Source organism: Cryptomeria japonica, chromosome 7, assembly GCF_030272615.1.
Source record: "Cryptomeria japonica chromosome 7, Sugi_1.0, whole genome shotgun sequence".
Lineage (NCBI taxonomy): Eukaryota > Viridiplantae > Streptophyta > Pinopsida > Cupressales > Cupressaceae > Cryptomeria > Cryptomeria japonica.
Genome location: NC_081411.1, coordinates 511,869,072 through 511,884,827, shown reverse-complemented (window position 1 = coordinate 511,884,827; position 15,756 = coordinate 511,869,072). Strand labels below are relative to the sequence as shown.

The 15,756-nt window shown below is 39.3% G+C and overlaps 1 protein-coding gene across 4 annotated transcripts in view; it reads left to right on the top strand.

Moving 5' to 3' along the window:
• Positions 1-776: 776 nt before the first annotated feature.
• LOC131060146 (uncharacterized) overlaps positions 777-15,756 on the top strand; it is a 74,055-nt gene continuing 59,075 nt past the window's right edge. The window contains exons 1-8 of one of the 4 annotated variants that reach the window (XM_057993255.2): positions 777-1,207; positions 1,316-1,377; positions 1,465-1,552; positions 1,624-1,685; positions 1,852-1,924; positions 2,044-2,340; positions 2,734-3,159; positions 3,275-3,403. In XM_057993255.2, coding sequence (XP_057849238.2) covers positions 1,109-1,207; positions 1,316-1,377; positions 1,465-1,552; positions 1,624-1,685; positions 1,852-1,924; positions 2,044-2,340; positions 2,734-3,159; positions 3,275-3,403 — 1,236 coding nt within the window. In that variant the 5' untranslated portion in view covers positions 777-1,108. The remainder of the gene's footprint in view (positions 1,208-1,315; positions 1,378-1,464; positions 1,553-1,623; positions 1,686-1,851; positions 1,925-2,043; positions 2,341-2,733; positions 3,160-3,274; positions 3,404-15,756) is intronic. The other 3 variants (XR_009358576.1, XM_057993257.2, XM_057993256.2) reach the window with 3 other exon arrangements.

Sequence of the window (15,756 nt, the reverse complement as noted above, 5' to 3'; positions counted from 1 at the left end):
AAACACCACCTTTTTGATTTCCTTACTAGAAGGTATCCGAGAGAGAAATTTGTTGTCTTCCTCATTCAGGGTAGAAGGGATAGCCTGCAAAAGGAGGTTTTGATTACTGACATCATATGAATTTAGCCTGAGAAGTTGATTTGTTGACTTTTTATCATATGAATGAATACCATTACAATATAGTTGATTAAGCTTTTATACTCACTTATGGATGCAAAAATGTCCCTCAATAAAAATTACTATTTGAGGTATTTGTGACACTTAAATGTACAAACAAAAAAATATATTTTATTATTATTATTTTTATTTGAAGATTAGCAATTAATATTCTTTATCAACATATATAAAAACAAATGAATATTTATACATGGTTTAATATATATAAATATATAATATAATAAAATAGTAGCATAGTAATAGCTTAGAAATAATATTATTATATATGAAGGATTGAACATAAAATTTATTTTATGGTGGAAATGTAAGGATAAGAATATTGATACAATAGTATAATAATAATAATATAGTCTTAATAGATTTTTTGTTTTGATGATATAAAAATATAAAAAACACAACAGTATAATCATTTTCAAATTTGAAATATAATGGATAAAAATTATATTAGCCTAATATAAATCAATGAAAAAGCGAAAATATTCATTTTCACATTGGCGAGGCTATCCATATTATATACTGTATTTAAGATAATATTCAATAAATGTTTACAGCTCATCAAAATTCACACATTAAATATACTATTTTCAAATTTAGTACCTGGACACGTCTTCATCCCGGTCATCGATTCAAACCACAAAATTCGGGCAAAACAAGGAAAACCAGTCCACGGATCGTGTATTTCCATCGTTTTCCATGAGTGACATGTCATGCGCAGCTCATCAAAGCACAGAGTTGTTATTGCCATCCGTGCCATGTCTACTTAAATCAAGTCGCGAACAGCCCAACATGGAATGCATTGGGCACTGAACACGCCATGAATTTATCCTATACAACTACCCATATAAAACCTGTATTTTATGCCCCCTGTTATCCTTAAAGGAGCTCCAAGGCAAACAGAACTTTCCATGCTCTGTTTCTTCTCACAGTAGAAATGGCAACGGGAGCGAGGAAAGAAGACAAGAACGAGAAGCTTATACGGGCTATTTCCAAGCTCAAAGAAAACAAAACATGCATAAATTGTAACACTCTGGTAAAAAAACTCTCTGTCTCAATCTCATGTCTTTTCACAGGACTCCAATGCCAATAATACTGTGCAAATGCTAACATTAAATGGGCTTTGATCGTTGATCGACTGAAGGTTCCACAGTATGTGTGCACAAATTTTTGGACTTTTGTCTGTTTGACATGCAGCGGCATACAGTAAGTTTTCTAAATATGATTTCTAGTGTATGCTCGTTGCTCAGCCGTTCAGGGGTTTATTGCTGATAATGGTGTTATGTATTACAGTCGGGAGTTCACTCATCGCGTGAAATCCATATCAATGTGCAAGTTTACTGCCGCAGAAGTGGGAGCTCTGAATGCAGGGGGGAACCATGTAAGGGCATTTTCACATCTCTATGCTTTCTTACTTTTTTGCCTTCACTAAAGATGGAATATCATTTGCAGCGCGCTCGAAATATGTACTTGGCAAACTGGGATTTTCAGCGGAACAGCCTGCCCAATTGCAGGTAGCCCAAATGTTTTTAAACCATACAAATGTCAATATGTGCTCTGATAAATGGGAGACTTTTTCTTTCTCATCTTAATGCCATGATCCCCCAAAAAACTTAGAGAGTTTTTCCCAGAATCATCTCGATCATATATTCTTTGCTTACTCTGTTTTGTGTTGGTCAGTAATATCGATACACTCCGCTGCTTCATTAAAGAGGTTTATGTGGACATGCGATACGTCGCTCGCAATACTATGGTGGGTATGGGTGATAACACTTGTGTACTAATAATAGTATCATCTAGTTGGAGAACCATGTACAGTAAGGTGTAATAGTAATAGTAATAGAATTATCCAGTTGTGCTTGTGTAATACAGGAAGATTATGGGAGGTTTTCTATTGATAGTCGATGCCGGTATAAAGCAGGAGAAGGTGATTTGCGTTCCTCCAGCTATAATGAGGAGAGACGCTCTTCAATTAGTATTACTGGTAACTATACACAATACCCATATGATTATGATGGGGGATTTAAAAGCATTAGTAACAGGCATCAGGTTGACGGAGATGGAGAGTGGGGAACACTTTTTTTTCAAACGCAAGGAGGGCACTACGCTGGAAAAGGAGCAAGAACTTTCTCACATAAATCTGAAAAAATAAATGATGGTTTGCTTCTGGTAAGCAAGAATGCGATTTCAGGAATTTTCTGCTAAACGTTGTTCTATGTGCTTTACACACTTGGATCCTTCTCATCTTCACATGTTTCTTGGTTTCCAATTTGTTTTGATTATATTCAATCATGTATTTTTCATCATCACATGTTTGTTGGTTTCCGATTTGTTTTCATTATATTCAATCCATAAAGTTAATCATGTATTCTTGCCTCTGTAATTACTATGGCATCTTTGTGAATGGATTGTATCTTACTTCTTATAGATTGATTGGATGTCATGCTTACTGTACATGTGTAAAATGGGACCAAATGCCTAGAAAAGTTCATCTAACGTTAGATTTGATGGTCAAGGAAAGAAAGCTTTATTATGATGTGTTTGATTGAGGCTTTATGTTAGGATGGCAATGACAAACATATTCACGTGCCCAAATATGCATCTGTTTGTAACGGGAGCCAAGCCAAATACAATCTTGCAGTACTTAAAAGGGCTGACTCAGATAGCTTGATAGAGCTTGGGAAAGATGACTCCAACTTAGCAAAAGGGACTTGTCCTGATCGTATAGCCATTCAAAAGTTGAGTTCAGTCAATGAAACATGGCTAAGTCCAGTAAATGAAGGATGGGCAACATTTGATGTGCATAGTCCAGTTCCCCAGAGAGAAGTGATGGTTCTGAGTAGGGATCCATTAGGTTTGCTTCAGATAAGCGATGCACAAACCTTGGAAAGTAGAGCGATTGATCTACCTGTACCAGGAAACACTAGCAATGGATCTCTGGTGTCACAACCATCATATCCGCACTGCTCGTTAAAAGAAACCTCACAGGTATTTTCATCTCGTAGAAATGTCCACTTAATTTAATTCTTCTTGTATGTGACCTTTCTATTTCTATAAAGTATTGCCATTTCTATGTTTATTTATTGTTTCATTATTCCTTCAGCAGCAGAACCCTTTTTCTTCAACAGCTTATGTTGAAGATTTGCACCAATCGGGATGTAGATGGGAACCATACAATATTTCCACAAGCACGAGTGACAGCACATGCTCATCTGATTCATGGAACTTAAAGGTATGCATTCATAAGAATTTTGAAAGTGTATTAACATTGATATAGTCTCATGCCAGACTATAATATTCTCCATGTCTTTGTCTATTCTACAGCTTAATGCAATACTTTCTCTTTTTATTAGTTTTGTAGTCAGCATATTTGGCTGTGTCTAGCTGGTAATGGTAATTTTATGCCCTGGCTTTTGAATTCTAGTGATCAGCTTGAAGCTATTTTGACACACAGTATATTGTTGTTGCACTACTGGTCACTACATATATACTGCCTTTCAATCTGATATTCATCGGAGAAAATATCAATTCAGCATAAATTTAAACAAGTTTTTTAATTCTGGCATTCATCCATGCTTCCATTGTAAACTGCTACAATCACATGGGTCAAAACATACTTAGGTTTGTTCTATGGGTTGCTGGATGAATGCACTCAATGAGTTATTTTAAAAAAAGCTACATTGTAATACAAACAGATTTTATCCAGGTTACAGCTACAGGGCATCATATGAGACAGGTTGAGAACTTGAGATCAATTGTTTTGGTTTCCAGTCAATCAATGGTTTTTGTTCTTAAATGTTTTGTTAATGATAGTGATGGAAGCTATCTAATATCTATTGGTTACTTAGGTGTCATCGGACTATTGTTAAATTGTTAATCGAAATGTTGAAAAACCACAACAATGCAAAATATCTTAAAATAGGAAATAAGAACACTAACTCAATGAAATAACGGACTCAAGTGAAGTGAAACAGACACAAGGTATCAAGAATAGGCAATGAGACGGTACTTTTTCATTTTTATTCATTTGCACAGATCAGACTATCTGTATAACAATGCAGAATACTTTGCAACATCAACTTACACAATGACGATGTGGTGCAGAAATGTCAGTAAACTGACTCATGCATCAAGCATTAGACCTTTTTCCATCTTTTTTCTGAAATATCTCAAAATAGGAAATTAAAACACTAAATCAATGGAATAACAAACTCAAGTGAAGTGAAACACACACATGGTATTAAATAGGCAACACAACACTAGTTTTCATTCATTTCCATAGATCAGATTATCTGTAAAACAGTACAGAATACTTTGCAACATCGAGTTACATATTGAACATATTGACAATTTAGTGCAGCAATGTCAATAACGGCTAACTCATGCATCAAGCATTAGGCTTTCTTCCATCTTTTAGTTAGATATTTAAAGCCTTGCGCATCCAACTGTTAATCACATCAAATATAAAATACCATTAGAGACAAAAAAGGGTTCCCCTTGCTGACATTTATCTGACTCACAGGTTCTTTGAATCACTTTAGTTTGTAAAATATACATTGCATGACACAAAATTGTGAAACTACAAAAAGTTTGAAAGATCCCTGATGGATCCCCTTGCTGATCTGCTGTAATTTTTAAAATAATAAACTATTTTTTCCTGTGATTTTGCTGATGGTCTTACAGAATAGAGAGAAGAATAGAGAGAAGTTGTAGAATGTTTGGTTTCTTTTTGTATTTTTTTGAATATATAAGCAAGTAATGAATAAAGAACAACAAATAAGGAAGGAAGCTGAAACAAGTAAGAACATTCAATTAAATTAGAATTGATACAAATCGTACCAGGCAGATTTCTGATTTATAATATCCAGATTATTCCCTACGCATTGGGGATGTGCTTACATCCAATAATGGCGCCAACTGAAGGGTAGATGATGAACACAAACCAAGAACACCAGCTATGGCTGAATGAAAGTCTTCACCACTTCCAGCGTAAAGTGTACCTGCTATAATGGTGGCATCAAGCTGAAACAATCACGCCCCAGCTGGGAAATTCAACCACCCTGCTGAAACCCTCACCAAGCAATTTGTATCTCCACAAGGAATAATGCATACACTCTGACCAATAATGCCAATGCCAAAATAATCCACTGCCAATCAATAGCTGAGGGCTACGTCCCAGCCAGTACCAATCATGGGGTTTGCGTCCTAGATTGAAGAATTGCTCTACCAGAGCAATATCGGACCAAACAAGTTTTCAATATGTAAAAGATAATAAGAAATTAGGTTTCCTTCTCCTTATATCTCTATCCTTCCAAATCGAACCCTAAAGATATATGAAAAGTGCGCTTTAATATAAAGTCATATTTCCCAATATTGGGCACCCAAGTATAGAAAAAACACCACTTTTTCAATATAAAATAACTCCAAGCGCCAAAAGGACCTTGGCAAGTGAAAATCATTTAGAAAAGTTCAAGACCTTTCCAACGAGCTATAACACATGGGCATACGAATCCAGATGAAGCCAAAAACCCCTTATTACTTCGAAATGGCTATAGACATAGTCTTATTTAAAATATTAAAATGCTAACTTAGGAAATATTTAAATAAATTTAAAAATATAACCCAAATAGCTGCAGAAAGCTCGAAACACACCAAAAGCTTGAAACTGAACCTGTCACTTGTCTGTGACTGACGTCGGAAATCATGGATCAACTGGCAGTCTCATCCCTAAAATCTAGGGATGCTCCTAGAAACTAGGAAACACACCCAAATCTCCTGAAACTGAAACCAAGGAATGGTCTCATGGAACCCCAACCCTGGATGTTGTCATAACCTCCTAAAAGTAGGAACAACCTCCTAAAATGTAGGAACAACCTCCTAAAATCAAAGAACTGCTCCAAACTAGTCTACTACTGTCAGAAACACCAAATCCAAACACTGAATATCCTAACTGAGTCTCTATCCACCATTGCCAGCCTACAAGACTCCATAATAGGCTAACTCACATGTCTCTGCTAGACAGAGCTAAAGAGGGGACATGACAGTCCTCCCCTCTCGGAGATGCTTGCCCACAAGCAACTGCAAAGCTGGATGCTGCAAAATAGCCTCTCCCTCCCAAGTGGCGTCCTCTATGGGGAGATGCCTCCAGCGAACCAAGTACTCCCGAATCACCTTGCTCCTCAGTCGGCGTTCCCTCTCTTCCAAGATCTCCTCAGGAACCAACGTCAACTTACCTTCCTCATCCAAGGGAGGTAGATCGGGAGATGCTACAATATGTTGCCCCAGTGCCTTTTTCAGACAGGACACGTGGAACACATTATGAATCCGACTGCCAGGTGGTAACTCAATCTCATAGGCAACCTCTCCAACACGCCTGAGAATCCTGTATGGCCCGTAAAAACGAGGCTTGAGCTTCTCAGCTCCACCCCTTTTAAGGGTGCTCTGCCGGTAAGGCTGCAGACGTAGGAAAACCATATCATCCATCTCAAATACCCTCTCAGTCCTATGCCTATCAGCGTAGACCTTCTGTTGATTCTGTGCCTGCTGCAAATTCTCCCTGAGAGATCTCATGATATCCCGGTTCTCCTGTAACCAATCCTGTGCCAAAGGAGCCCTGCTGTCACCTACAGCCAGATCAACAAAAGATAATGCATCGTAACCATAGAGGGCTCTGAAAGGAGTCATAGCAATAGACATATGGTGTGTAGTATTATAACAATACTCGCCCAAATACAACCAACACACCCATGCCTTCTACTGTCCTGCCACATAGTTGCGCAAATACCCCTCAACCCACTTATCAACAATCTTGGTCTGCCCATCTGTCTGTGGGTGGTAGCTGGTATTAGGTGTCAATTCTGTACCTGCGAGCCTGAAAAGTTCTTGCCAGAAAGAACTCATGAACCTGCTATCCCTGTCACTCACTATGGTCTTGGGGAGGCCATGGAGTCTAAACACCTCTCTGAAAAATAGCTCAGCTACTTGAGATGCTGTGAAATCAACTGCAATAAGAAAGAAGTGGGCATATTTAGTTAACTTGTCCACTACGACGTAGATACAATCTTTCCCTTGAACCTGAGGAAGACCTGTAATGAAATCCATAGAGATCCTTGTCCACTTCTGTTCCGGTATAGGTAAGGGCTGCAACAAACCAGCAGGAAAAGTATGCTTAGACTTATTCTGCTGGCATGTCATACACTCACGAACATGACGTAGAACATCATCTTTGAGACCCTTCCAAGAGAATCTCTCCCAAACCGCCCTATAAGTCTTACCATACCCTGGGTGTCATGCGGTAGGAGTATCATGGTAAGCATGCAGAATCTGTTCCTTCAACTGAGAACCCGGAACAAGATATACCCTGCCTTTGTAGTAAATGACATCATCCACCACACTGTACCTATCATCCAATACCAATCCATCCATGATCTCACAAGCATGTTGATTTTTGGAGTACTCAACTAAAAGTCGAGCCTTCCAATCTGCTGAAATCTCACTCAATGAGCATAGGGCAGCAAGTGATAGTTTCCTAGAAAGTGCATCAGCAACAGTATTATTCTTTCCCTTAATGAATTCGATGTCAAAATCATAGGCCTGGATCTTGCTTACCCATTTTTGTTGACGATCATTGAGCTATGTCTGATCAAGGAAATACTTCAAACTGTTGTGGTCTGTTCTTACCACGAATTTGCTGCCAACAAGATATTATCTGAACTTGGCTAATGCATGCATAATAGCCAACATTTCCTTATCATATGTAGAATACAACCTCTCATTATCACGCAACTTCCTACTCTTGTAAGCAATGGGATGCCTGTTCTGCATCAACATCGCTCCAATGCCAACACCTGAAGCATCACACTCAAGTACAAATGGCTGCGAGAAGTCAGGGAGTGCCAAAATTGGACAAGTGCTCATAACCTTCTTGAGTTTGTCAAAGACCCCCTGTGCTTGTTCTATCCATCTGAAAGCTCCTCTCTTTGTGAGGTCTGTCAGGGGTGTTGCCAATTGAGAGAAACCCCTCACAAATCTCCTGTAGTAAGCACATAGACCGAGGAATCCACGTAACTCAGTAATGTTCTGAGGGCAGGGCCAATCACGAATCGCCTAAATTTTCTCCTCATGCACCTTCACCCCATTAGCACTGATCACATGACCCAGATATAAGACCTCTCTAAGTCCAAACTCACATTTGGACAACTTAGCAAATAGAGACTGACTCTCCATGATGCTAAGTACCTCCTCAACATGTCTGAGATGGCCCTCCCAAGTACGACTGTAAATCAGGATATCGTCAAAGAACACTAGAACCGACTTCCTCAACTGCTTGTTGAAGATATGGTTCATACAGGACTGGAAAGTGGCTGGCGCATTGGTAAGGCCAAAAGGCATCACCAGAAACTCATAGTGCCCATAGTGACAGCAGAAAGTAGTCTTGTGTACATCCTCTGCTCGTACACGAATCTGATGATAGCCTGAACAAAGATCAATCTTAGAGAAGTAGATAGATCCATGAAGCTCATCCAACAACTCATCAATGCGTGGAATAGGATATCTGTTCTTGATTGTCTTCTTGTTCAACGCCCGGTAATCAATACACATCCGCAGAGTCCCATCCTTATTCTTAACAAGCACCACAGAAGAAGCAAAGGGGCTAGAGCTAGGGCGAATGAAGCCCATGTCCAACAACTCATGAATAGTCTTCTCAATCTCATCCTTGTATGCTCTAGGATGACGATACAGAGTGGTAATCATTGGCTTAGCTCCATCTTCCATCTCTATCCCATGCTCAAACCCTCTATCTAGAGGTACACCAGGAGGTATGTCACCAAAGACTCTGCCATGCCGGTCCATCACCGATTGAATATCAACATGAAACGCCCTACCATCCTGAGGTGTAGGTGTTTTGGACTTCACCAAACTACGTGTAGCCCAAATCACATCATCATGTCTAATAATAGTCTCCATCCTGCGAGAAGACACCTCTTTAGGTCCACCGTCTAAAGCTGCCCTCAAAATTATCTTCTTCCCACCCGACAGGAACTCTAACTATATGCGGTGGTGATCAATAATATACCTCCCAATACCCTGTAACCATTGCATGCCCAAAACCACAGCATAGTCCTCCAGAGGTAGAATATAAAAGTCATCTGTCAAGGTATAATCCCCCATCTGAATGCTAAGTTGTGGAATCCTCCTAGTTCAACCCAAAACTGCACCATCCGCAACCTTCACTCCAAAACCATCAAATACCTCAGACTGTAACCCACGCCGCTCAACCAACTTCTGATCAATGAAGTTGTGAGTGGCCCTTGTATCTACCAAGCTCATGACTCGCTGCCCCTATAATGTACCTTTCACTTGAAAGGCATGAAATCTGGGATAACTGGAAAGGGTAGCCATAGTCACTTTCGCTGCCGCCAAGGGTTCAGGAATTTCTATCTCCAACTGCGGCTGTTCCTGCATAGTCTCCTCTGGGCTGTCCTCAGTATCAGTATCTGGTATCTCCTCATCCCCAAACTCGGATGTTACCTCAATCAAGTGAACCTTGCCCTTACCCATGCAACGATGTCCGGGTTCCCAAGGCTCTTTGCAGGAAAAACATAGTTTCTTCCTCCTCAATTCATTCCGTGTCTCTTGGTCCATCCTAGGAGGTCTAGCTGACTGTCCATCTCTAAACTGTGAGGTGTTGGCCTTCTGTGGAGGCCATGAGTCTCTGAAAGGTTTCTTATTTGTTTGATAAGAAGTAGGAGTGGTATCAAACCTCAATGTCACATCTATGGCGTCCTTAAGGGTGGCTGGATTGAAGGCGCGTACCATTCCCTTAAGCCTGTCTTGCAGTTCCTCAATGAATAACATAACATTGCACCTCTGGGGCATGTCAGACACCATAACTGCAATACGCTGGAACTCATTGACATAAGCTTCTGCATGCCCAGTCTGTCTCAGATGTGCCAACTCCCTATAATAGAGCTTCGTGTCCTTACGGTCAAATTGAGAAATGAGGCGCTCAGTGAACTCTGCATAGGAGTGGATCATGGTGTGGTCCTGGGTGACCAATCCATGGTGCCACCAGTCATAGGGAACCCCATCTAAATGCAAGACAACAAACTGAATAGCATCACGCTCAGGCATGGGTTTTAGTGATAGATATATATCCAGCTTGTGCACCCACGCTCGTGCACTCGTACCACTAGTCCCATCAAATGTAGCCAATGTGATCTTCCCAGTAGCTCTATTGAGGTCATAGTTCTGTTGGTGAGACCTATAGCCCCGGTCTCCTCTGAACCTGGCGGTATCTCTACGCTGTGCACAATATTGAGGAAAAGGAAAAACATCCCTAACCTCTGGGGGTAGGGCTCTCCACTCATCTGTAGCCACCCTGACTGAATCCTGAAATTCCACCTCTGGTGGCTCTACCTGTACTGGCTGCTCACCTAGTATAAATCGAGGAAGTAATGGTCTATCCCTAACTGGTGTATGATGTCTCTCACGCCTAGGGGAATGATGAGAGCTCCCAGCTGATGTATGAGATCCATGACTATGCTGGCTTCTAGCCACAGACACTGATCTACTCCGTTTGCCTCTGTGTCTATCCACTTCCAACCGCTCCAGGGTAACCTATATTCTGTCTAAGGTCTGAACAATCTTGGGCTGGGTAGTGATGAGGCTCTTCATCAACTCTCTCTCTTGTCTGTCTTCCTCAGCCTGATTTACTTCGGCGCCCACCTGTGCATCTGCCATAATAGGTTCCTGTTCTCTTCCACTCTCACGCTTGTACTGAGCTCTTCTGCGGGCATAATATTTGTATATGTCACTTCTTCCCGGATGCATAGAAAAAAGAAAACTTAACCCCACAGGCTGGCAGGCAAATAGCTCTGATACCATTGAAAGATCCCTGATGGATCCCCTTGCTGATCTGCTGTAATTTTTAAAATAATAAACTATATTTTCCTGTGATTTTGCTGATGGTCTTACAGAATAGAGAGAAGTTGCAGAATGTTTGGTTTCTTTTTGTATTTTTTTGAATATATAAGCAAGTAATGAATAAAGAACAACAAATAAGGAAGGAAGTTGAAACAAGTAAGAACATTCAATTAAATTAGAATTGATACAAATCGTACTAGGCAGATTTCTGATTTATAATATCTAGATTATTCCCTACGCATTGGGGATGTGCTTACATCCAATAATGGCGCTAATTGAAGGGTAGATGATGAACACAAACCAAGAACACCAGCTATGGCGGAATGAAAGTCTTCACCACTTCCAGCGTAAAGTGTACCTGCTGTAATGGTGGCATCAAGCTGAAACAATCACGCCCTAGCTGGGAAATTCAACCACCCTGTTGAAACCCTCACCAAGCAATCTGAATCTCCACAAGGAATAGCGCATACACTCTGACCAATAATGCCAATGCCAAAAGAATCCACTGCCAATCAATTGCTGAGGGCTCTATCCCAGCCAGTACCAATCATGGGGTTTGCGTCCCAGATTGAAGAATTGCTCTACCAGAGCAATATTGCACCAAACAAGTTTTCAATATGTAAAAGATAATGAGAAATTAGGTTTCCTTCTCCTTATATCTCTTTCCTTCCAAATTGAACCCTAAAGATATATGAAAAGTGTGCTTTAATATAAAGTCATATTTCCCAATATTGGGTGCCCATGTATAGAAAAAACACCACTTTTTCAATATAAAATAACTCCAAGCGCCAAAAGGACCTTGGCAAGTGAAAATCATTTAGAAAAGTTCAAGACCTTTCCAACGAGCTATAACACATGGGCATACGAATCCAGATGAAGCCAAAAACCCCTTATTACTCCGAAATGGCTATAGACATAGCCTTATTTAAAATATTAAAACGCTAACTTAGGAAATATTTAAATATATTAAAAATAGCTGCAGAAAGTTCGAAACACACCAAAAGCCTGAAACTGAACCTATCACCTCTCTGTGACTGATGTCAGAAATCATGGATCAACTGACAGTCTCATCCCTAAAATCTAAGGATGCTCCCAGAAACTAGGAAACACACCCAAATCTCCTGAAACTGAAACCAAGGAATGGTCTCATGGAACCCCAACCCTGGATGCTGTCATAACCTCCTAAAACTAGGAACAGCCTCCTAAAATGTAGGAACAACCTCCTAAAATCAAAGAACTGCTCCAAACTAGTCTACTACTGTCAGAAACACCAAATCCAAACACTGAATATCTTGACTGAGTCTCTATCCACCATTGCCAGCCTACAAGACTCCATAATAGGCTAACTCACATGTCTCTGCTAGACAGAGCTAAAGAGGGGACATGACAAAGTTGCAAAATTTTCCAACATTCATCTAACTGCAAGTTAAGTTTGATGTTAGGCTTTGTACATGTTTTATTGTGTGTTTTAGCTTTCCAGTAATAAGGCAAAATCTACCAAATTGTAGCTCACACTTTTTCTATTGAAGTGTGGAGCTGATACATCATGATACAGGCTTGGGGAACCTGATTTGCATTTGTAATAAGTCTAAGAAGTAGGGCTTTGTGTAACAAGTGACAGGTTGATTGCCAGGGTGTAACATTTAATTTTGTCTTGTGCATTCCCTGGCTGTAGCTCCTGTTGTCCACATCTCTCCAAAATGTTGTTTCATCCTAATTTTATTATTTTTGCATCCAGCTGATTTCAGATGCTCCACAGTATTCCATTGCAGCATATTCCGGTATCTATAACACTTCTATAAAGTGCCCAAGTTTTTGCATGTTACTTTTGGATTTGCAGTGCAATGTTTGGAGTTTATGGAATACCTAGCAAAATATATCAAGCTCAGTGATCAGGCCATCTACTTGTCCATTTAGAAACCCATTGCATCTCTTCGGGTGGAGGTTACTGCAATGCTTTCTGCAGGTGTTGTTGTAGTGGATTGATCAGTGAATCTTATTGGCAATCAAATTGTACTTAGCAGCAGCAATGATTTGTGCTTCTTGATACACCTTGAGTCAGCAAGCTCTACCTTAGTCAAGTCTGTTGGTTCTAAAAGTGCATTGAATGTCCTGCCAATATCTTCTCTGAATTTGAGCAAATTTGCTTTGCCCTCAATGCAACTTAACAAATGAAATTTCCTATTGCCTCAACTAAGAAGCTCCCCACTATGTTTTCAAAATTGGGGAAATGTAGTCATAATTCAAAATCAATGCTTCTTCATCTGAATATGCTCAGTGTTGTCTAGTTTTCTAATGCTGCAGCCTGAAGCCCAGCCTTGGAATTGGACTGCTGGGGATGACCCTGTTGATTTTCTGAGTTTAAGAATAACCCTAGTAACCAATCCCTCAGTGTCAAGGATCCTTTGCTGATATCGCACTTTGAGATCACTTTCTTTTGATACTTGATCTCTACTGAAATTTTTGGTCTTTCTCACATACTGCCATCCACTCAAAATGTTGCTGGGAGTCAATTATATTGTGTCAACATTCCTCGTTTCAAGCTTTTTCATGTCTTCATTTGATTTTCTTTTGTCACGATGGGTCACTTCTTTTGTTGTGGCAACTTTGACCATAGCAGAAGGTTGTTGCCATCCCTCTTTATCCAATTTGAACCCAAAGTCTACTTCTTTGATACACGATGAGGAGGTCATGGTGAGAAAAACAAGAGTGAGGAGGGAGGCTCTTTTCTTTAGCCCAAAGAATCAAGGGAGGGAAAAGCAACAGCTAAGTAAAAAGTAATCCTTTAATTTTTAGCTTAATACTAGAAGTAGAAACTAAAAACTTGAAAGTTTGAACAAGGTCTAACTCTAAATATTTGACTTAGTTCTTATGTTTTTTAAAATGTTTTCTTTGTAGATTTGTGGTGGAAGAATTATGGCACACCAAATCTTCAAAGGATAGCTTTTGTCTTAGCCTTGTAGTGTTTTTGGGTTGAATGCAATTGGGGCCTATTTGACAGCATTCACATAAGGATCACCTTAATGACCTTTTTTCATTTGGTACAAACTTCATTTTCAACTTGAAAGGTGGAGGGTCCTTTTAACTGATGCCATCAATATGGACGACATTGATCCTTTTGATGACTGGACTGTCAAAGAACATGTTGATAGTCTACTAACTAATGAGGATCTTGCTGAATTGGAGAGGGCCACAACAAAAGCGATAGAGTTAGGCGTAATGTAGGAAAATTAAGACACTTTTGAGGAAACAATTGGTCAATATTTTGATAATTACCTTTTGGTTCAAGGCCCCAAAAATTAAGCTGCACTAGGAGGGTGAAGAGGAAGATGTAGATTACATTTGGCCCTTTTTTTGACTCATCATATGTAAACAATTACATGCTGTTATACATTTATTATTTATAATTATGTTGAATTACAATGTATTGTTTAACTTCGAAACGTTGAAATTTATAATTTTGAGAGATTGAGAGTCATATGATATGTAATGTTTGAATTGTGACAAATTGATAATTAACTTAGACTTTTGTGTTCTCTAAATGCATTAATTTCTTTTCTTTTGTGTAATTATGAGTTTGTGTTTTCAGCTACATTTTGCCAGTGCCAAGTCTGAAGTCTGAGTCAAATTTTTTGGCTGCTAGTTTGTGCAATGTCCTGAGTTTGAGTCACATTTTTAGGCTGTCAAGACCATGTTTTCAAACTATGTTATGGATTGTTCTCTTCTTCATACATGCTTTATTGTTGTGCTCAGCTAACTTAGTGCAGTTTTCTTCTTCCTCAAGATTTATGTAGCTCATTTTTCATAATCTTGGCTTCTCATTTGTTTTTTCCATTCCCTTTTCCATACCTCTAGGATATTTTTTATGCTAAGGGATGAACTTTTGAATAAAACAGGAGACTCCAAATAACAAGGAGATGAAGAGACTGTTTTCTGCTGGTCTTTTTCTTTTGCATTTGAAATAGGCAAAAAGGCCAGTAGCGTTAGGGAAAGACTGCCACCTAGGGGTAAAGCAATCATGAAACATGTACAACTTGTTGTACCGATACAGTTTTTTTTTTTAATGTGATAAGATTCTAGCTGATTCCTTGTTTTTTCATTAGATCACGAGTGATGCTTTAGAACCTTCTTGTGGTCTTGTAATTCATTTTTGTCACCTTGTTTGTGTCTTTGCAAGAGCACTTGAAGTAGATTTAAATTGCATTCATGATGATGGAGAAAGTGGTTCAATGGTGAAGGTATTATGGAGAGTCACCAAGGGACAAAATCTGCATAGAAGTGTACACTTTTCAAGGTCGAATAGTTATTTAGATGTGTTTTCAAGTTTGCATGTAAATGGGAATACACCAAACAGAGGATTGCTTTCAAGTTCATCTGTGAAGACAATGCACAAGGGAAAGGGCATGAATATTTGCAGTTGAAGTTTGAAGTCTTAAAGTGTAAGTGAATGCTATTTAGAAGGAAGAACCATTTTAGAAAAGCAAATTTGACAAATGGATACAAAAGTGTGCAAAGGGTAACTAGGACATGTTTTCATGATCAAAATCTGCAATGATGTTTACTGAGTGTACCTCCAATAAAGGATTTAGGATTTTAAAGTGAAATTTGCATGAACAGAACAGAGCAGAGAATGTGCCCTGCTAAGGGAGATATCAAGTT